The sequence below is a fragment of the Lates calcarifer genome, linkage group LG16_LG22 (genome assembly GCF_001640805.2).
Source record: "Lates calcarifer isolate ASB-BC8 linkage group LG16_LG22, TLL_Latcal_v3, whole genome shotgun sequence".
Lineage (NCBI taxonomy): Eukaryota > Metazoa > Chordata > Actinopteri > Centropomidae > Lates > Lates calcarifer.
Genome location: NC_066848.1, coordinates 18,041,222 through 18,064,680, shown reverse-complemented (window position 1 = coordinate 18,064,680; position 23,459 = coordinate 18,041,222). Strand labels below are relative to the sequence as shown.

At 41.0% G+C, this 23,459-nt stretch overlaps 1 protein-coding gene across 1 annotated transcript in view; it reads left to right on the top strand.

Annotated features, from left to right (window-relative positions):
- LOC108872935 (uncharacterized) overlaps window positions 1–21,442 on the top strand; it is a 53,390-nt gene extending 31,948 nt beyond the window's left edge. Inside the window, exons 2-5 of the mRNA XM_018660866.2 lie at window positions 8,103–8,207; window positions 13,142–13,278; window positions 15,580–15,704; window positions 18,137–21,442. Of these exons, the coding sequence (XP_018516382.1) occupies window positions 8,103–8,207; window positions 13,142–13,278; window positions 15,580–15,704; window positions 18,137–21,441 (3,672 nt within the window). The 3' untranslated portion in view covers window position 21,442. The remainder of the gene's footprint in view (window positions 1–8,102; window positions 8,208–13,141; window positions 13,279–15,579; window positions 15,705–18,136) is intronic.
- Window positions 21,443–23,459: the final 2,017 nt, after the last annotated feature.

The following is a 23,459-nucleotide window of genomic DNA, read 5'->3' as shown; positions in this document are numbered from 1 at the left end:
TGTTTCCATGGCTTTATCCTAAATCTTTCATATCTAGCTACAGAAAGCATGCTGTTCCAACCACTTATCAACTATACAAACACAATAATAACTGCATTTACAACAATACACATCAACCAAATAATGGCTCCTTGCAGTGCAAATGGAAAGAGGCAAGCAAATGAATTTCCCCACATTTACCTCTGCTACAGTACGTGGTTATGGCTTTGTGGATTTACAAAAGACACGTAGGTGTATCACTTTAAAAGTTTTAAAATGTCTGTAATACATGGACTCATTGTTTCATTTCAAGAACTAAATTTTAATGTGTAGATACAGAAAGATAGAAAAAAATAAGAATCTGCTTCACAGTGAAACACAGTTATTCAAATTCTGAAGATTTATATAACCTGGACAAAAAAAATTACCCTCATTTTTCAGTCAAATTGGGCCCAGTTTTCACAGCGATGCCTGCTGATTCACTCGGTAGAGTCAGTTTGTTATGTGATGGCAATAGTTTTTTTTTTTTTTTTTTTTTTTGCCTCTGAGGAACTTTTTAGCCCCCTGCTGTCACACACACTCCTTAAATGCTCGTGTCAGCTACAGAATCCAACAACCAAAAAAGAGAGAGTCCACAGATGACCTCACTGCAGCACAATGGGCAGCTGGACTACAGATACAGCCAGTCTGCTCAGGGCTGCTCAGCCTTTTTCGTCCCACATACAACTGCTGCTGCTGCTGGGCCAAAGCGTCAGCATCCTGAGCCTCTGTCTCTCTTTGTTGCAGTCCCTCAGTGCACAACTCTGGCTCTACCAACAGCTTTGACTCTGACAACGTGTTTAAAAAAAAGTGAAGTAATACAGGAGGTCCCCTGCGCATACAAACTGGGAAGCTGTTTTGGCTAACCGAAATGCAGCAGCTCCACCAGCTGAGTGAGCAGGAGTGAGCTCCCCAGAGGCAAAGAGCTGAAAAGCAGCCAAATTCTCTCATGTAGCTTTCCCACCATCAGCTGATATAAGATCCCATCAGTGGATAGTGGAAGTTAACTAAGCTAACTTACCTATAGTGTTAACAGAACCATAGTAACACAATAGACTGATGACTAATACATAAAAATAAGGTTTGAAAACTGCTAAGTGTACCTTGCCCTGCCTTTTTTCCCCTTTTTCTTTTGCTGAGTGTTCACCTGCTAAAGCCCTTGTGGGCAACAGTAATTAAAATGTTCAACTATCACTAGAATCTTAACATATTTTCAGTTATTATTCATGGAGAAATAGTGTGTGTCGCATCACTAATGAATCACAGACATGAAATAATGAATCTGAAATTCTTTTTGCCTGTTTGGTTATTAAGGTAGCTCTGGACACAGATACAAGAGGGCCCTGCTGGGTTGCCAGGTTTGTGATATTATTAAATCTTTAATGGTAGGTTTCAAATATCAACTTAATATTGTAGAGTCTTGGTGTCAAGGAGAAAAATTTCTGCCAAACTCCTTTCCTCAAATAAGTTTTTTTTTTTTTTTTTTTTTTTTTTTTGGCTGTCAAATTACAAATAGTTTCTCTAAATTATAAATGTTTGTACACTGTTTACTTTAGTTCCCTACATTTAGTATTTCAAATTTCGAATCTCTTGTGTCATTATACTTGATTCATTTGGCAGATACCTTTGTCCACAATGACTGACAGTAACTGCATTCATAGGACTGAGATCTAGATGTCAACAAATTGGAATTGCAGGAATTGTATCCCTCTCAAACAAGCAATTAAATGGATGTTTTGTATTTTTGCAAAGCTGAAACCTGGGCTTCTCTGTCCATTCTCTAAAAAGGATCAAGACTGAATTGCCAAACATTTTCCTGTCCGTGTTACTTTCTTTGCTTGTAATTTGTTTGCCTCCTGGCTGGTTACATCCATTTCCAGTTATATTTATGAGTCCATATGTTCAGCTTAGAGGAGGAAGGGTCATTCTGCTCTTGATCCCACACCCAATTTCCAGTAAATGAACAAGAGACATTTGCTCAACTGACAGACCTTGCAAAGTCATCATCAATTCAACCCACACAGAGAAAAATTGAGGGGAACTAAACTTTTTCTTTGTCCTCAAACTGAAGATTTTTACATCTACTTTATGCAAAGAGAGCTGTTGTAGGGTACAGGTTTGAGTCAGAGAGTGTAGAGTACAATACAAGAAAACAGGTGGTTTGTTTCTCTGCTTGCTGGTCTGCTATAATGTGGAAGTCTGGATGTCTTCACAACAAATTAATAAACTATTATTTCCCTACAGATGACCAGAACAGGTCACTAATAATATAATATAATATAATATAATATAATATAATATAATATAATATAATATAATATAATATAAAATTCCTTGTATGTGAGCTGAGTGGTGCATTTGGTAAAATGCAAGAGGGCTAGAGTGGGAAGGTCAACAACCACTTGTTTTCATTTCCTTTCAATTACAAAAATGCACTTATTCTGATTGTATGGAGGATGCTGGCCACTAACCAGGCACACATATACACACAGACACCAACACACATACAAATACTGCATATACACGCATGTATGCACACACAAACACATACACACACTCATTTCATCTCACTTCATTTCCCTTTTAATTTAAACCTTTATTGTCCCAGAAGGATTTTTTTGTTTGCTTCTAGACAGGATTTATGATGACAAACATACAATAATACAACAGAACACAACTCAGAGAAAATTGCAACAGCATATAATATACAGACAAAAAAATAAATAAATGAATGAATGAATTAAAAATTTAATTCAATAGCTCTATATAGGCCTATAAAAAGTTGATTATCGGTGGAAAATAAGATGTTCTTGTGCAGATAAAAAGCTGCAACGTTTTGTCTGCTTATTAAGCAATTAAACTGCAGTGGGGATAAAGTAAGCCCATATTATTTTACTTTTGAATGTTGGCACTCTGAGATGTTACCCAGAGGGCTCACACCACCCTCCAAGGGGCTGACCGGGGCAGTCAGGAACGGCATCAGCTTTCCTCGCCATATGCTTCTCAAAGGTTGAGTCAGTTTTTCCTGCTGAACGCCAGTAACCTTCCTGGCTACTTTTCACTGAGCTCTCTGATCTGGTTTTATTGCTAAATGCTGCTGAGCCAAGGTGCAATCCAAAATGCTCAAAAGCATGCAATGCAACTCTCATGAAGCAACATTTAAAGAGCTCATTCACTGCAGAAAGAAACAAATGCAGCAGTATGATTGTGCTTTTCTTAACACATAGTTTGTAATCAACAACAAGATATTGGTCCACCAAATCAATTATCTTGCAATTTATCACAGTAGGTTTCAAAAAAGGGTGATTTTGTCCTTAGTTTTTAAAGCAACAGAGTGATGAATCTGCCTCACCATGAAGGCACAAAGTGATCTACATAAAGGCCATGTCCATTTTCTTTCTTTTGCAAAAGATTAAAAATGACCTAACTTGACCCCCAAACTTGATAAAAACGTCTATCTACATACTGGCTGTGGTTAGTCATTAGTGTTAAGAAAGTACAAGCTTGGAGAAAGAACATAACCCTGAGGGAGACAGAGGAAAAGAGATCTGTCAGTAAGAAAGTCATTTACAGGAGCTGCTCAGCGAGCATGCGAGACTGGAAAAAAAAAGCCGCAGAGGAGCTTCACTTCACAAATCTTCACACTTCAGACTTATCAAGCCAGTTATAAGACATCGAAAATCAAATTAGTTACAGCCGACAGCTTTGTTTCAGCAAAAGTAATACATTTCAAGATATTGAGTTGAGCGAGACATCCTAAAATGTAGATTATTTGATGCTTCTTTTTTCCTTTTATCATATTTTTCTCTTCAGTCAAAGTAAAAATATAAAGTAGCAGAGTCAAAATGAAACATCCAACCCTGCTAATTGGATGTTAAGCGTCAACAAAACAGGGCATTCGACTCTGAAGCCCTCACCAGGTTTTAGGCTCTTTCAGTTCACTGTTTTGGTTTATTGGTTAAACATGAAGTGCAGCAGCCATGTCCACAAAGTCCACACTGTACCATGACTGCCTGTCACCAAAACAGTTAACAGACTCAAAATAGACAAGGCTGGTGATGAAAGTCAAGCATGTAGCAGCTAAAGAGTGATATTTTTTTCTCAGGGACCGATTGCTTCCTAAACAATGTAAAACTGATAAAGGAACAAATCCTTACATTTGAGAAAAGGGAACCAATGAATGTTGGCATTTTTCTGTTGATTGACTAGTAACTAATTGTCTCAGCTAAAGTAAGTTTAAAACAAAAACTCAGTGCAGTTGCAACAGTCGTGTCAAATATCACATGTATCATACAGTTCAAATAGTTGTTTCACAAGGTTTGTGAGATGGCAAGACATCATCACCATCAAAACATATTCATAGTTGACTTTTTTTGACACATATCTTGTTCAATTGAGTTGCTGCTCAGCAGATGTTTTCCAGACTAAAATCTTGTGGTAAAAACTGAGTTTGCAAAAAACTGTCTAGCTTTGGAAGGTTTGTTTTTTGCCTCACAGCTGCACATCTGAGAGTTTGTCCTGCGGGTTTTGAAAAATTCATTCACACAATGGGTCAGGCAATTTCCACAAAACTCTCCCTCAGCTAAAGTAAAAAAAAAAAGAAGAAGAAGAAAAGAGGAATGAGATTTTAACATGGTAACAAGACAATACATCTATTTTGTTGCAATGCAGTGTACAGAAAGCTTCCTAAACTGTAATGTGTTTTAATTTGAGTTTACTGAGCAGCAATTTCCAAGCTATCCAGCAAGCCATGTTTAATGGACATCAAAACCCATCTTTAGTGGGCTAATGCAACCCAACGACATCTTTAATGACATAATGCAAACCAATGCCGTCTTTGATTAAATAATGCAAATGTAATGTTTCGTTCTGTAATAGAATAATGTAACATAAATTCGTTACTTAATGGAATTATGGTAGCAACAGTAATCACTTGTCTGATGAGCTAATGCTGACTGAAGGAGGAGATCCCTGTGGTAATGGCTGAGAATGGCGGCTGCTCTGGGACTGTGAGGGCTTAAACAAGGTTGTCTGCGTTTCCCCTATGCTTTTGTCAATGTCTCTCTGTTTGTCTCCATCTGTCCTCTGTCACATTTTCAGTCTGGCTCACTCAGTGTTTGTCTTCCTGTCTCGGGCCCCCTCCTCTCCCTCGGCCTGTCTCCTAATAGCTGCTGAATTCAGGAAGCTTCTCAACTGCAATTTTTAGAAACAAAAAGTTGGAAATTTCCAACTTATGCAAACTCTGACACACACACAGACACACACACATTCAGAGTGCCCAGACCTCCACTGAAGGTCATGTCACAGATTGAATGTTCCCTACTTTTTAAGATAAATCAATCTTCCATTAATGGACTTGGTGTGTGTGTCTCTCTGTGTGTGTAGAAGCCTAAAAGTAAAATCCTGCATTACTACATCTGTGAATGTGTGTGTGGGCTTAAGACACACTGCTGTATTGAGAGATATGCATGTATGTAGGTTTGCAGAAATGTGTGTGTTTTTGCTGTGTGTATTTTTATATGTGTTAGTGTGTGTGTGTGTGTGTGTGTGTGTGTGTGTTCACTCAGACACTCAGATTGCTGATCAATAGTTGTGATTGAAGGGCCCATTAGCCATCGGAAGCAATAGAGACAGCATCACTCCACATGACAAACTCTATGAGGGCACACACACACACACACACACACACACACACATACACACATACATTCCTACCTCGCCAACAGTGGACCACAGAACTACACCGACCAAAACTGCTTTTGTAATTTTCACGCAGCAGCAGGATTGTTTTTGATGCTCCAGGTACCAAAAACAAGTAGAATTTGAGACATATGCTGCACGATTGGTGCCTTACACAAACAAACATACCGCACTACTGATGGCACTGAGAACTTCTCTCTGAGCACATTTCAGTTTTCATTTTGGGTGTTGGACTTGAAAGTTCACTGAGTCTCATATGGATTGAACCCACATCCTCAGAACTTCAAGCATCCCTCTATCACTCAGAAGTATTTGGTCAGAGACACTTGGGTGCCATTTCTTCTTCTTAAGTCCTTCATCTGAGTGTTGGACTTCAAAGTTCACCAAGGACTGAACCCCCCCACAAGCTTTTGGGTCTTTGGTTGTTGGCCTTCAAAATACATTTAGCCTAATAAGGATCAAACTCACATACTCAGAACCTCCAAGCACTCCTCTCACAACCTGAGCTAGTTGTAAAAAGACACTCAAGTATTTGTTAGAGCCTTTTATGTTTACTTTTGGTGTAGGACAAAATTCAATGTGCCTCATAAAAATGTGACCTGAGATTATTTAGTTAAGTACTGTTTCACTCTTTTTCTTAAAGGTTTTGACTTCTTCCTCTGGGTCCAGGTCATTTTGGCCAAATGGAAAGACGAAATGGAGTAACAAGACCATTCAGAGGTTTTGAGATTGTGAGTCTAATCCTCAGGCAACTTGTTGCACTTTGAAGTCCTGCATCTAGAGGAAAGACTCAAAAGCTATATGAAATAGAGTAAGTGTTGCTGGTGAGATAGCTCAGGCAGTTAGAGGACTGGTTTGTAGCTTTAGGGGCATGGATTTGATCCCTGTGTGGTGCATTGAATTGTGAACTCCAATTTCCAAAGGAGAGAGTTGGAACGTCTTTAAAAAAAAAAAAGAAAAAGGAAAAAAAATATATATATATGGAGCTCAAGTGTCTCTGTTCAAATATCTTGGGCCACAAGAGGACTAGTCTGGAGTTTTGAGGTCTTGGGTTTGATCCACAGGATCTTTAGTGAAGTCCTGTTCCTAAAGTAAACATTCAAGGTGGGTCAAGGCCAGAGAAACAGAGGGTTATGTGTTGGAAAACAATGAGTGGCTAACACTTTGGTGCAACATGGAAAGTTTAAATCAAATAGTGTGTGTATACAACCGCACACACTCACAAAGTAGAATTTTACTGTATGTTGCTGCACTGTGTCTCCACACCTCCCTCTCTTTTCTATCGTTTTTTGAATGAAAAGACAACAAAACGTAGTGTTTAGGGAGACCAGTTCCTTGAAAGTGCAGCTTGTAGCGGTAGCTGACGTGTAGTCTTAAGCCTGTCTGGGGCTGCATATCATTCACACAATGGATGAGTATGAAAAAAATCCGTGCACCAGCCTGCAGAGGCAGCACTGAGCACATGCACTTTAATACTCAAACACCTGGAGGTCCCATCTTAAATTAAATTCATAATAGAATTTTTGCCATAATTATAGCATGATTTATGCCATGACTAACAGCAGACCTTCAAAATGTCCCTTGTTGACTCACAGGTCCACTGTTGGTGAGTGTGTAATGAGTGGGAGGTCCACTGTTGGATATGTATGTACAAACACACAAACACACACACACACACACACACACACACACACACACACACACACAAATACACTGTATGACAGGCAACAAATTAAAAGCCTGAGTATGATGAATATACATTCCCATAAACACATTTTACGACCTAAACTGGCTATGACTGTAATTCACCACTCCCACCTACACACTGGGATTTTTTTACGCACACATTTTGTTTCATTTTATTTTTATGACCAACTCTGCAACAAAGTCATGATTTATAATTATGCAAGGAAGCTCTGAGAGGTACTTTTCTGTTTTTGTCTGATAAGTCATAAGTCACATTTTATTTCTGTCCTCTTGACCTAAGGGACTGTGAACTGCATTCTTGCACATATGGTTATTTAATCAATGCCATATGAAGTTGAATATTGCATTTTTACTTGACTATGAAGAAAAACAGGACATTAACGCTATACTCTTGGTTTAGGATGAACCACAGAGTGTAGACCACTGACAGAGACTTTGTCTTTTGGATGTTTAGGGACAAATACAACCTGCGTCAAAAAGTAACTGCTCCTTTAAAAAAAAAAGTCTTTTTTTGGGGGGAGGGGGGTTGAAAATCATTACAAACTGAAACTGAAGAGTCATCTATCTTGTTAATGGTACAATGACTCTCAAGATCACCACAAAGACTCACAATATCACAATACAAGAGGTGAGATTTTCACATTGAGACCTTGTTTCTCTTTCTCCTTTTCTTGTAGGAGGAAGGAGACTCTAGCTTCTACTGTGAGCTGTGTGATAAGCAGTACGTGAGACACCAACAATACGACAACCACATCAACTCCTACGACCATCACCACAAGCAGGTGAGTCATACCACCTTAACAAGACACTCTGAGGTCTGGTTTATCCTACCACACAACACCTTAAACCCTCCTGACCAAGGTCATGGATTTATTACATCCCAGGGCTACAACAAGCACTCAACTCTGGTTTCCCTTACACAACACAACACACTGTGGTTGACAAAATCACACAAACACAATATCTATTCTCATGATCACTGGGACTGGAAACTGAAGCACTTCAGCTGATGGGTTTTGACACGTGAACATCCAACGAGCGAACCTGAGCAGCGCATTTTGACAGCATTTTGTTCATATCTTTCCTTAAGGGATGGCATACTGACAATATACAAATTACCATGAGCAGTGTTGGACAGTAGAACTTTGCTTTGCTTTGCTTTGCTTTATAATGCACTACAATAATATGATGTGGCTAATGTAGGTTATATCAACTAACTCTAGTTTGGCTGCTTGTTAACCCACAGTGTCTAATTTTGTATTGATACCTGTTAAATACAGAATATGTAATATGCTCTAAAGTTGTCTAAAATCCCTATTGACTAAGCTGCACTGAGTAATGACAATAATAACACAATCACTTTTTCAATGAGTAATAAGCGATGAGCAATTAACTACATTTTTAAATTAGCTCGTGCAGTATAGAGCAGGAGGCTTTGCCACATCTTTTATAACAAGGGTTTATCAAACTCTGAGGCATGCCTCTCCTGGGGGATGCAGGAGAGTTGAAAGGGGGTTGTGGAAGGAGAAATATGAGACAAATATACTGTGTAGGGTGAAATGAACAGGTAACTGCACATAAAAACAACAGGACATCAACAGTTTATAAGATCAATATCCCTTTAACATCTCTCTCTCAAGGTGTATGTGCAGAATTCCTTTATGGCAATATCTGATTTTTATGATTTTTGCATAAATGTAATTAAGCATCAGGACTAGTCTGGTGTTCTTATTTGTCTGTCTTCTTATTTCATCCATCAACAACTGATTTTCCAGATAACATGTCATAATTACATAAGATTACATACAGTGTATTTTTACCAGAGAAAGAGGCAGGTAGGTAGGATGTGTTCACTCAGAAACAAGTTACTTTTGCCAAATCAGCAGCAATCCAACTGATTTATTGCATGTATTATAACTGGCTGAAGAAGTCTGCTTTGATCAATATGAACACCAACTGTTATGACTTATGAGAAGGTTTCTTTAAAAAAAAACACCTAAGGCCTTTTTCTATAGTAGAACTTTCAGATTCAGTTAAATCCTACATAAGTAAATCTATAAAACTCTTAATAATCTGTTCAGAAAAAATATCACAGTGCTATCAATACGGCAAAATAATAATGATGCCAGTTATCCAGAGCATTATTCAATCAATAGTACATATTGCACTGATTACATATCAAACACAGCTTATCAATAACACACTGTGCATACATAAAAAATCAGGGGACTTTTTCTCTTCTTTTGTCATTTTTCTCTTTTCAGTGTAATTTTGAAAGAGTTTGTTCTTCCATAGTAGGATGTAGAAGACGGCAACTCTGGGAACTTGCAGCTGTTTGGGTGTTTACAAAATTATAGGTGCTGGGAGGAATGTATTTGCTGCAATTATCATTTCTTCACTTGCAAGCGATGAAAGAGGCATAATATTTTTCACAGTTAGCTGTGTGTCAGACTTATTAGGTTTACTTGAGGATGCAGAGCATTTAGGGCATATTGTTTGAGACTGCAACACTTGCAGGAAATGGATTTTCTAGCAGTAATATTCTCCAGCCTGCACACACACAAACACACACACACACACACACACACACACACACACACAGAGCTAAGCTGCCCGCCTTTTGGTTCACGGTCAGTCACGGTCCCATCTTCTTTTGGAAATGAAGCGGTTTGCAGAGAGGCTACGTCACCGGCACTTGATGTGCTGCTATGACAGAGTCAGACTGAGAAAAACAACCATGCACTGTTTATCCTATGTTATGCTGCTTAAAGAGGCTATATGTTTTTCTAATTAAATATATAATTTATACAGTGAGATGTGTACATAGTAGGAAGGTGACACATTGTTTGTTGCGTTGGCTCTGTATTCGGGTGTCCTGGATCTAAAAGGAAACAATAACAAGGAAGTTAATGTGCTGATTCTCAGACAGTATTTACATCCACATCAGATGAACTGTGCAGGAGCAGTAGGCCTCTTTAACCTCAAAGACACTGTTCATTTCATTACATGTACTAAATTACCAAGTGTCACTCCTCTCAATTAAACTAAAGGACTGTACTTCTTAGTCTTTATGGAGGAGTATGGTTAAACACTTGGACCATGTAGCATCAGCTGTGTTTAGTGAATTTCTCCTAAGCAGAGTGGATTTGGTGGTTTGCACCTGTGAATTTGGCTTCACCAGTACCAGCACAGCTCATTACCTAAACAATTAATATAGCTTTGGGAAACAAGAATAATTCATGCTTTTTTCAAAAGGAGCCATTTAGAAGGTTTATACCACAAACTGGTATTCATAAAAGTTGAACATGTGGTGAAAGTGTGTGCACATCAACACACACTTATCTGGAGCTAGCTGTGAGTGATATGAAAGAGACACGATCAATAAGTAAAACACTGTTTAGATTGTTTGCTAATTTCACCAAAAATGGTATAATATTTGCAGTCCACACAGTTTTCTGTAAAATGAAAAGCTGGATTTATAAACATAATCTTATATCAGTTTACCATTAATTTCTATTTGTGCAGTTATTTCCCATGTACATAATCTTTTCATTTTAGCTCTGAGCACCATAAATTAATTCATCTGATGATAAATAATGAAGAAAGCACTGCAGTGATGGTTTACACATACATGCAATAAATTAAAGGTTTAGGTGCTATAAATAAATAAATGAACTATTGATAAAATTTATGGCAAATTCCGGGAGTGGAAATGAGGCTCATGTATGAGCACCCACTCAACAATGAAGTCCAGGGGCAAATGCATCGGGGGCCCACAAGTCCCCCTGTCAGAGGAAGTAACAACAATATCTGTCTCATTGGAAAACCAAAGGCCTCAGTCATAGTTCTGCCTTCTACAACCTGAGTCCTTTAATATTGAGCATCTGTGTATCTTGACAGTAATCCAATATTAATTTTTTATTATTTATCTGTTTATCAATTCCAACATAAAAGAGCTGCACAAGAAGTACCACAGAAATGCTACAGAAAGTGTACATTGAAATGAGTAAAGCAATTTAATTTGCTACGTAGGAGGGAGGGCCTTTCAAGTGTTTTGCCCAAGGGTCCATTGTCTCATAATCAGTCCATGTACTGGAAGAAATATGCAGCATCTCAACAAACAAAATTATACAATACACTGAAGCAGCTCCCAACAGACACAGTGTAGTATCTAATATTCAAGGGAATACATTTGCTTTGTGCATTTGTTTGTAACTGCATGGGTTGCAGTCGATTATCTTGCTTATACCATGGACCTTTGTCAGCAATCAGACTTTTCATTTTTGTAAACCTTGTAATTAATATTATTTTATTATACCAACAAGTAGGAAAAAGTGTAGACTAAAAACCTCTGAAACCATCAGATGCTGTGCGTCATTTCAACGTTTGTTCACACACCAAAGAGCTCACACGTGAATATCCCCAATGGCCGAGTCGGTCACCTGATTTCAATCCAAATGAGCTGCATTCCACTTGCTAAAGACCAGACTAAAGGCAGAGAGACCCCAGTAAGCATGAGTAAGAGCTGAAGAAGGCTGCAGTGAAGGAGGCTAAAGGAGTGAAGTCCTGGGAGAGCACCACCAGGGAAGCTACAAAGCATCTGTTGATGTCTGTGGGTCCAAGACCTCAGGCAGTTATTGACTGCAAAGGATTTTCCACAAAATATTAAATATGATGATTTTGTTTGACTTCATGTTTTTCTATCCAAGTACTTTTGAACATGTAAACTATGTATTAAATTCTTCCTATATTGATGTAACTTGACTTGGCACTTTCATGAAGTATCCATTTTATTTCATACTGAAGCACAGAGTTGTATCAGTTAAAATGTGAAGTATTGTAGGGAAAACTCTAGCTGTTATAAGCTTATATTAGCCACTTTGTTTGAGTGTGTAATTAAAAAGTTGCTTTAACTCTATAGTTATTTTTAAAGTCATAGTTTGTGTTGTTGCTACATTGGATTGCAGCCTATTGTGAGGTTTCCTGTCATTTTGTTGTCCACCCCTCACACTGTATGCACACCTTCTAAGAAATGCTGAGGCAACACGGCAAGCTTTCCAAAAAAAAACAAAAAAAAAAAACACACTGCATCTGTCTACCTGCCTGTCCTTTTGTCCCTCTGTGTTTTATCCGTGTGTCTATCTATCTGTCTGCCTGCCTCTGCGTTTTATCTGTCTGTCTATTTTGGTCTGTTTATCTATTTGTCGGTTTCTCTGCCCGCCTCGCTGTCTGTATGCCTGTCTGTTGTCATCTGTCTGTCTGTGATATGAACCCAACGGTATATTATTATTATTGTTATTTGTGACACACACACACATGCGCACAAACACACACACACATTATCAGTATCTCCGGCCTGCAGACAGCTTGCAGACAGAGCTCAGTAAGTGAATTAAGCTGGTCTGGCCTGTACTAAAGCTGACACTGGCTGACTTACTAAGCACACATACTGTAAGCACACACATACAGAGAACTGACAAGCACACACACACACACACACACACACACACACACACACACAGAGAGAGAGAGCAGATAAAGAATTGCAGAGCTGACAGATAGGCTCCCACACACATACAAAGAAACTAAACTCTTCATGATCAACTTATTCATACAAATGTACTTTTAGTCTTTCACCCTCTTTGACCTCTTATTCCTCCTTGTTAAATTACCATTACCACTACTCCTACTAATAATAACTCTGCTCATCCACCAGCGACTGAAGGAGCTAAAACAGAGGGAATTTTACAGAGCGTTGGCCTGCAGGAGACAGAGGAGACGCAGGGAGGAGAAGAGGGAGGAGAGAGTGCTGAGGAGGCTCCATCAGCATGAAGAGAGGAGGACAGGAGAGTGGTGAGTAAGGACTGTAATGACTATACGATACAAAAAAGGAACAATGTTGACCATGATTTCTTCTCTCTTAATTAAAATTAAAAGAGGCAAAAGAGGCAAGGCCAGATAACTAGTATCCTCTTTCCTGAGTGACCTTTCACTCCGAAGGACTATTTCAGGAAACATTGTTTAATGCTCGGATATTTTCAGTATTTAAAGTTTAAAGCAGCAATAATCAGTCATTTATATCAACAACGGATTAAATAACTGTGTATAAAGTGACAACGAGAATTATTAGTTCCCATGAACTCTGCAGAGCGTTTTAGCATCTTTTAACTCACCGTTTTTTTTTTTTTAAGGGACTTAACTTACTGTAGGTGGTTTAAGTCTCACCGCTCTCATCAGCTCTGTTTCCTGACGCAGTAGGCAGCTGTTTCAAACACACTGGACGCTACCTGCTCAGCACCAAACAACAGACTAGCTGCTAGTCAGTGACTAGCTGGTGAACATAGTGGAGCATTTCACAGCTCGAGAGCTCGTAACGGAAAATGTAACAAAATGCTTGTAGCGTAAAGAGCAACTCTATTGTGAGATCGCTGCATTTCATCTTGTGGCCTTTATCAGGGTCATCCTCATAATAACGTTTTTCCTCTGACCTGATCAGACTTGTTCCTTCCTCCATGCAACTTGGAAGTAAGTGAAGTTGTGCCAGAAATCCTCACTCCCAGGCAGACATGTTGACTTGTCATAAGCTGGAAAAGCACAGGTGTAATTAATATCATTAACGAAGGCTCAGTTCTATTTACGTGTCCCAGTGAGCTGTGACAGTGTGAGCCAGCATGCACAAACTACCAATACTCTGAAACTAAAGTGGCTACAATTTAATTTCACTATTTAAGTCCCAGTATTTACACCTTTGCTTTTCCTAATGCGACATGACAAAAACATCCTCTGTGAAAAAGCCCTATTGAGTTTCAAAATCAGAACCTACTTTATTGAGCCGTTCTTGTCTTTTTCATGTAGTCGCAGGCAATTATGAGCATCAGATTGCAGAAATTTACAAACTCGCTTGAAAGGGATAATCCATTAGAGAAAACACCCTGCTGTGTTTATGTTAGTCACAGTTACTTTACAGCTAAGTTAATGTTGCTCAAAAATCTACAAGTCTGTCTGTGTGTTCATGCACTGGTGGGAAGTACCAACATCTGGGACTTTCAAGTGGGCTGCCAAACAGTGTTGCACTCACGTGCTGTTTGTCTTAAAAAAAAAAAAAAAAAAGCCTGCAAGACAAATGATAAACAAACACAGAGCTCTAGAAACAGATGATGTGGATTTGGCTGCTTGTTGCTGAAAACGTGTTATGAGGAGAGTTCTTCTGGCGAGCTACCAATCAGAGAATTTGGTTTCTTGAAATATATACGAAAGCACATGAATACACAGTTTGAGCAAAGAGCTGCAAGTCACGACCTGAAGATGCCCACGCAAACAGAACAGAGGTTTCTGCCAGAAAATAGTCCCTGAAGACACGATCAAACATCTCCGATTTCTAAATCCATGCATGAAAGTTCAAATTTTAATGTAGGTTTACTTGCTGAGTGAAGGCCTGCACATATTTAAAAACACTTGATGTGCCGACTGACTGACAGTATTGTACAAGAGTAAAAATAAAACGAGAGAAAAGAGAGATCACTAACTAGCTCCTTGGTTACAATGAGCGTTGGCACAGCAACCAGTAAAATGCATCTTGCTGTGCTTAATGGGGATTATCAGCATGGCTGTAAATTGCTCCTGACCAATCACGTTGTGCGCCTGAACCCACTCGCTGCGCAGAAAGTCATGTGTCAGTATCGGCTGTCACTGCCATTTTCAGATTTGCAACAATGCAGTTTGGCTCCTGGCACAAAGGGAGGGAGAGGAAAAGCATGGCCAAATTGATTTTCAGCTGGATTTCAGCTCTACTCTCCTCTCACCCTCCTCCCCGCTTGTCTCCTCGTTTCCTCTCCACTTCATTTGTTTCCTCTCGTTTTACCCTCTCCTCTCCTTTTTACTCAATTACTTTTCTCTCCTCCTTTTCATTCATTTCCTTTCATCCTCACCTTTCCTCTTCTCTCCACCTTCATACCTTTAATTCATCCTTTCCTTTTTGACCCTTCTTTTAATCTCCTCATGTCTCCTTGTTTCCTTTCATCCTTTCCTCTCCTCTTTCCCTTTGTCCCTCATCTCTTCTAACCTTTTATCCTTTTCTCCCTGTATCCTTTTCTCTTCTCCTCTCTTTTTCTTTCTTTCATTTTCTCTTCTCTTCCTCTCCTCTCCTCTCCTCAGTGCTCCAGGTTCTGGTCCTATGTTCAGATCCACCACTGTGGCAGTTGATCCATCAAACCAGACCAGACCGGACTTTGTGCAGAACTGGGCCGACATCCACACAAGCAGCCCCATGCTGGGAACAAGTAAGGACTCTTATCTGCTTAAAAGCCATGTACTAGGCTGCTTAAATAGTTTATGAGTATGTGTTTGGTTTTGGTGATGAGGATATCACTCTTGATATTGAAGGATTAAACAGAGTGTGGTCTGCTGCAGTAATGCTGAAATATCTTTATCGACAGTCAACTTTAGAAAAGAAAGGAATGAATGATGATGGTCTACAGAATAAGTTGTGCACAAAATAACAACTTGAATACGTACTAGGCAATTAAACACAGTAAAAAAACACTCTAGGGGCTGAATAGCATTTGTAACAGCAGAATTTCAGACAGAAATCAATAGATTTAAATGTAAATTGCAGCAGTCAGTGGACTTGCTGTGGTAAATCAGCAGAGCCTTTGCAGAGTTCAACTTTAGAGAACTTTGACACACAAATTTCTGCCATTGACCAATTAATAAACGATCTTGACAGTGCTGACCTTTGAGTAGAGGATAGAGGAAGCTATCATATTAGTTGTGTCGCACCACCCAATATTATGTAACCCTGCTCTGCTGGAGTGTAAACTGCTCCAGAAAAGAGCTGCAGCATGGTCCACAGTCATGAGACAAGAGTGAATGGTACAAATACATTTCCTTTAATTTTAAGGGGGAAAGCTCCAGAGTCTGCATGTTGCCACCGTTCGCTGGCATAGCAGACGCACACCTTCTCAAGGAAAGCCTCAGTATTCTTTTTTTCAGTAACACATTTAGCCAGATGGTCCTAATGAGGGAAGACAGACCTTCCCATCATCTTTAAACCACTAAGTGAATAAAAGACTGTAAACACAGTTAGTGTGGGGAGTATAATTAAAACAGGACATACTGGAGCCTGATCATGTATGATTCATCCCTCTAGGGCTAAGGTGCCGCTATTAATGGGTGAAATCCAACACTGAACTACACAAATCAAAACCTTTGCTATTAATATCCTCTGTACATACAGGACGTACGGCTTTGCATTCACTTTGTTAATTTGTGACTGAGAGTGTAAATGGCCACTACAGTATATCATCAAGCTTCCAGCCCCACCAGTTTCACAAGGATGTGCAAAACATTTCACTGTGCCACTCTCTGATCTGACTGCATTGGAACATTCACATTTATTGCTGCAGAGCCACTTTTACCACCAGGCCTTTATTATTTCTACTTTCTTTAGTGATACAGTATTACTTTCCAAACTCAAATGTGTAAAAGAAAACTCCATTCAGTTGCCAGGGTTTTTTTTTTGTTTTGTTGTTTGGTTTTTGTTTTTTTGGTAGATGAAGTTTAATGCAGCCAGTATTTGGTCCATTCCTTTTAAATGAATGTGTATAACTGAGTGCAATTCAATAGCACCACTATAACAAACAGAGCCTCAAAAATGACCATGAAGTTGAATTAACACCTTTCAAAAAGTTTATTTTTTTAAATCAAACATTAAAATAGGATTCTGTACAGGGCTGGTGTATTGTCTGACTTAGTTCGGTGTTCTAATGAATTGGCAGCTGAGTGTATGAGTATATAAAACCCAGTCTGTGAATATACAGTTGTAACAATGAGACTGGAATATTATTATTATTTTATATATTATTTTCCAGTTAAATTTGCCTTTCAGTTTGAATTTGTTCTGAATCAGGAGGTGATATCACCTCCCTTCAGTCCATCTCAAGTAGATTTTAGGGTGCAAGAGCATAACATGAAACTTGGCAGCTGCATCTGCAGTTTCAAAGAAACAATCAATTGTTAACCTGTCTTTTCTCAAAATATATCACTTAAATATTCAATAAAGTTTTCTTCTCTCATATTAAATTTGAAACCAGTGGAAAAGTTCGACAACTCCAATTAAATTACTAAATGTATTTTCATGTCTAGTATTGGAAGAGTAATATTTCATTCGATGGCTTCCCTTCTAAAACTCTAATATTTCACAAAAGGGGTTTCTGGTCTGTGAGGAAGGCACATTATGGATTACTTTTAAAGTTATGAGTCATCTTAAAACCTTCACTCAAGAAATAATTGTTTGCCACACAGACATATAGGCAGATGAATGTCTGGCAGAATGTTGTACTCCAAAATGGATATACAAAAATGGATATTATATGTTGGAATAAAAACCTTAATCTTAATTTTTTCCCATTTCTAAGTGAGCCACACATTCATCTCTGTGCTTATGTTTTTCTTCAGTCCATCCTACACCCATAAATCTTACTCAGATGTGTTAAAAGCAACAAAGGAGTAATGGTGAAGAGCCAGAACGCTGAATAAATGCATAAGGAGCTTACTGTATGTGAAGTCTTGAAAATGAATGCTATTCTTCTACATGTATCCCCTCCTACTCCTTTCTTTATAGTCAGGTTAGGCAGATAATCCTGTTATGTTTTGCATGTAAATGTAACCAGTGTCAGCTGCTGTAATCCTTTCTGCTCTCCCCTCCATCTAGAGCCTCAAACCCCACTGATCCAGCCTTTCCTTCCCCTGAACCCTGCACTGGAAACCAGACTGCTGAGCAACACACAGTGGGTGTACAACCAAATGGACACGGAAAATACAGCAACTACTACTGCTGCTGCTGCTGGTGAATCCTGCATCCTCAACAACACCCATCTGGACTATAGTGACCTGACTTCTGCCACCATTACGCCCAGTGCCACCACCAGCAACATCATGAACACTAATAACTCAGATTTCAACACATCTACCAATACTAGCCACTTTAACAAGATCCCTTGGGCTCATAATCATTTAAGCAACCCCATTACTCCCAATAACATCCCAACAACTGCCACTAACACCACCACTACTGGCTCCATTTTCAACAAAGCCACCATGACCAATTTCAGTAAGAACATCACCAATGCCCCCGCCACTGCCATTACTAACAAGACCGGCATCAGCATCAACAGTAGCAGAGCAGTGCGTGGAGCATCAGACGTCCAGTCTGTCCCCAGCAGATTCCGTCCTGTGTCCTTCTCGCTGCCTAAAAGGAGCTGCGTGCTCCTCCACCAATCAGCGGCTGTTTTCATCCAAGCTGGGCGAGGCTCGGGCTTGTCAGGGAAGCAGGAAGGTGTGACAGCGCAAGAAAGGACCAAAGATCTGGGGGAGAAAGTTGCAGATCAGCAGCTCAAATCTCCAGTATCTGCAGACGTGAATGATGTAGCTGTGGTTCACTTGGACACTGGAAACCAGTGCAGTGTGGACAGTAAATCTGCAATCCAGCAGTCTGAGGCTGGAGCCAGTATGTCTACTGAGAGGGGAACTGGAGGACTCTCTGGGACTGGAGCCCGGGTTTCTTTATGTAATCGCAATGTGATCAGAGTTGAGGACTCTGTTGTCAATGGGAATGGAGCCCAGCTCTCCTTATGTAATGACAACGGGGCTGGAGCCCAAGTCAGCACTGAAAGTGGGACTGGAACTAATCTTTATTTAAACGAAAGGATACAGGGACAGATTTGTGACAGTGTAAGCACAATTGCGGCTCAATCTTCAGTATGTCAAGACACAGAGGTTGAAACCCATGATGATGCAGACAGTCAGACAGAGTTAGACCGCAGCCAAGAACAGAAAGATCTGCTCAGTAACGCCACAAATCAGCCTCAAAAATCAATTTCTGGCATTTCAAATGAGACCAATGAGTCTTCAATTCAAACACATCCCGAAGAATCAAACTCCTCTCCGTCAAACTGGGCTAAAGAATCGACTTCTTTGCCCCCAAGTCGTCCCAAAGAGCCATTCTGTCGTGTCCTGAGCCGAGACGGCAGCAGGGTTCTTCTCTGGCCATCAGAGATGGTTAGCTACACCAAGACTTCACCCTCTATCTCCTACAGTGTCAACCCTCTCCTGTATGACTTCAGAGCACATAACAGGGCCAAGGAAGGGGGTGAGGACAAGAGAGGAGGGCTGGAGGAAGGCAGGGAGAGAATAAAGCCATCTGTGATCAAACAACCCGACTGCCAACAGAGGCAGGATGATATGGAGGGAGGAAGGGAGGTAAAGATAGATGAAAGGGAAGAGGAGGATGAAGGAGGACAGGCAGGAAATCCTATGGAACTTGTAGCCCATTGTAGCGGCGGCAACGTAGTTCTGGATCGCACCGGCTGCCGTGATGAAAGTGCTTTAAAATTTGTTCCCGTTTCCGCAGAATGCCACCTTGCATCGACGCTAGGCCTTCAAAAAACGGGGAGGAAGAGGAGGAGGAGGAGGAGGAAGAGGAGGGGAGGGGTGAGGAGAGGCATAAGGAAGAGGGGGAGGAGGAAAAGAGCAGAGGAAACAGAGAGAAAAGACTCAGAGAGGGGAAGAAGGATAATAAGTGGTCTTTCTGTGAATCAGATGTTTGAAGGGAGAGGAGAAGAGAGGCTGAAAAGAGAGGGCACTGAAAAAGAGGAGAGGAGAGAAAAATGGCTGTTAAGTAATCTTGCAGCGCATCGGCTGGTAGGAGGGAAAGAAAAGAAGATGAGGAGAGAGGAGAGAAGGATAAGAGGAGATCAGACAGAGCGAGAGAGGGCAGGTAGAAATGACGAGAAGAGAGAAGAGCTATTAAGTAATCTTCCTGTGAATCGGTGTAATCGGTGTAACCAGCTGTGTCTGCAGGTGAAAAGGGAGGCCAGCCAGCATCAATCCCAGCAATCAGCCTCCAGGTGGGGCCAGGGCCTCAGAAAGCTCCTCTGCAGGGGTGCAGCATGTAACTCAGTGATTAGCCATGTCCCTGGGTCTGTTATAGAGAAGCCATGCTGTCCTGCAATTATGCCCGACCCTGATCAGAATGACAGAGAGATGGGGGAGATACACAAAAATACACAAGCGGGGAAAGAGGAAGGTCGGAGAGACGAGGAGCAAATGTATCTGAGGAAAACAGGGATAAGAGCTGTTCAGGATGCTAAAGAAAACGTGTGTAACCTAGCGATTAGCAGTGTTTCTTTTCCCTGTCGAGACGCAGCACGCGAGCCCAAAATTTGTCTTGTTCCTACACCTCACAGGGAAACAGCAGGCGATCCAGCGATTAGCCTTGTCCCTGCTCCCTTTAGGGAAACAGCGTGTAGTCAAAGACAAACAATACCTGCAGGATACAGCGATCCCGTGTTAGGCCCAGCCCCATGCTGCTCTGCACAACAGACAGAAACAGAACCAAGAATTAGATCAGTCTGTGCAGACATGACCCTCCCTGGCGATGTTACTTCAAAGGAAGTGATGTCAAAGAGAGCGGTAACAGCCAGCAAGAGGAGGAGGGAATTGCCGGAGGCTGAGGCAACACCGAGGAAGAAACGGAAAAGGGGAAGGAGACAAGCGAGGGGGGCCGTCAGCGTTTTGAGACAAAGACAGGAAAGAGCTTGTGTTGGTTTGACCTCTGACCTCGGCGTAGATGAGACCTCTCGCACACAGAGCCTCACAGAGGCGCTTAAACTCAACGAGACTGGGACACTTTCGGATGACTGCGATACAGCTGAGTGCAGTCCAGGGGATCAAAACATGGACTGCCACTTTCATTCCAGGACAAAACACTGTCTGTATCACAACATAAACGACAAGGAGGGAGCATTTGGCTGTAACACCACCATCAAACTGAGTAACTACTGCTGCTGTGATGACAGTCACAGCAGCACTGCTAACGACTGCAGTCAGTTTAGGTTTGATCCCACTGGATGTGAGGAAAAGAGGGAGAGCTGGACTGATAACGCTTTCAGTGACTGTCACACCTGTAACACACCAAGAGACCGCTGTCAGTGTACTGAGAGGGGCAACGGGGGATGATAAACTTTATGATCCGGGCACCTGCAGCGCTACAGATGACAATCTTTGCACCAAAAACAACTCTAAGCGTAATGACACAAATTTCAAGAGTGACAAGGATATGTCTCCTAATCATGTGGATGAACTTCCCTCAGCTAACATGAGTGACAAACCTACCTGTAACACCATGGACACACCTGTGGACTTACTTTCAAACAACTCATTCACCTGTAGCACTGATGACACACACGCTGACAACTGTCAATGTAAAAACAAGCACACAGAGAATGAAAAAATGTCCACTGACTGTGAATCCAGCAAAAACACTAACAAAGCAGCTGTTTTTTGTGGGAAAACTACAGCTCGGAGCATTGGGTGTATTGCTGCAGATAACTGTAATGGCTGCTGTAACTGTAAAACCAATGACACACTGTAGTCTCAATTGCGATTATGACCATACAAAGGGTCACATTCAACACAAAGGCAACCTCTCTGATTCAGCAATTGATTATAGTACCTGCAGTGGTATCGATCAAAGCAACGGAAATGGCGCTGATGATACTGACAGTGGCCGCTGTGATTATTTTATCAGTAATCATGTCACTGATTGTAATATTGTTGATAACAATGGTGGTAGAAATGAAGCGGAAGATGTTGCACTCATGAGCGTACATACTAAGCAGAGGGAGGAGGAAGGAGATGTGGAGAAGGAGAGAAGGGAGGAGGAGAAGCTAATGGAGAGGAAAAAGGTAAAAGAGAGGCAAGAAGAGTGGGAGAAGGAGTGGGTGAGGAGGAAGGAGAAAGAAAAGGAGGTGAAAGAAAGGGAGAGAAGGAAGGAGATAGATTTCGAACATCTCTACCCAGAAAAGAGGCCTCGTTTCCCCCACGGCCTCCCTCCCCCGCCGTGCATCCCCCTCCATGCACCCCTCCTCCTCCCACCTTCCCTCTCCTCCTCCTCTTCTTTCTCCTTCCGTCACACCATCATCCAGCATCACCTGTCCTTGCTCCCGCCCCCGCCACACCTCCCCGTCCCTGCGTACCCCCAGCTCCTTCCCTCATTCTCCCCACATCTCTGTCCTCTCGCTCTTAATCCAGCTCCCGCTCCTCCGCCGCCTCCCCCGCCCCTTCCTCCCTCTTTCTACACCTCATCCCCGATCTCGCTCCTGGACGCCCCAGGGCCATATCCCATAGCAACGGCGTTTCACCCCGTGCAGAGTCACCATCAGCCTCTGTATCCCCCGCCACATCCTGCAGTCTTGCCCTTACAGGTGTTGTTCTGAATTTGCTCCCTTTCTTTCTTTTTTTTCTTTAAAGAAGCAAAGACAGAAACTCACGAAAGGTACATTTTCCTACTTTCCAAGGAAAACTTGTCAGCTGGGTAAAAGCAGCTTTTATGTGTCATTACCTACATACTCCAAGCGAGGAAGAAACTCGAGGGCCAACAATTTCTGCAAGACTTAAGCAGAAAAACAAAACTGATCTTTCTTAAAGCCAAACCTCTGGCAAACCTCATCACCCCATCCAAACACTCCAAATACTGATTCACACATGTGAAAAAATGATGGCTAATTATCTTCATCAGTCGCAATCTCGCTCAAAATGAGCCTCAGGTGTGCAGCCAGCGGGATTGTGGTGGGAATACACAGCTGGGCTCGTTTCCCTCGGCAGAAATCAGTCGATGCTCCTGTTTTGCATTTTAAACCAATGATTTACTTGCAAGGCATGCTGGAAATTTTTATGGTTTGTGACTTTAAAGGACAAATTCATCCTTGTACGCTCTCAGATATCTTCAGTCTGATAATAAATGCAGGATTTTTCTCTTGTTGAAATTTACATTTTTTCCCCCCTGAGAGCTTCTGCCACCAATTTCCTGTATTTGCCTGACTCAGTTTTGAGAAAGGTGTGAACTTCTTGCTCTCAGCTGGTGGTCATCAAGAGCTGATAACCTGCATGACTTTTTAAGCAAGTCTGTGTTTTGCTGCTACAAATAGAAAAAGTAGGGGGTGTCTTCTATCAGTCTTTCTAAAAGGTTGAAACAA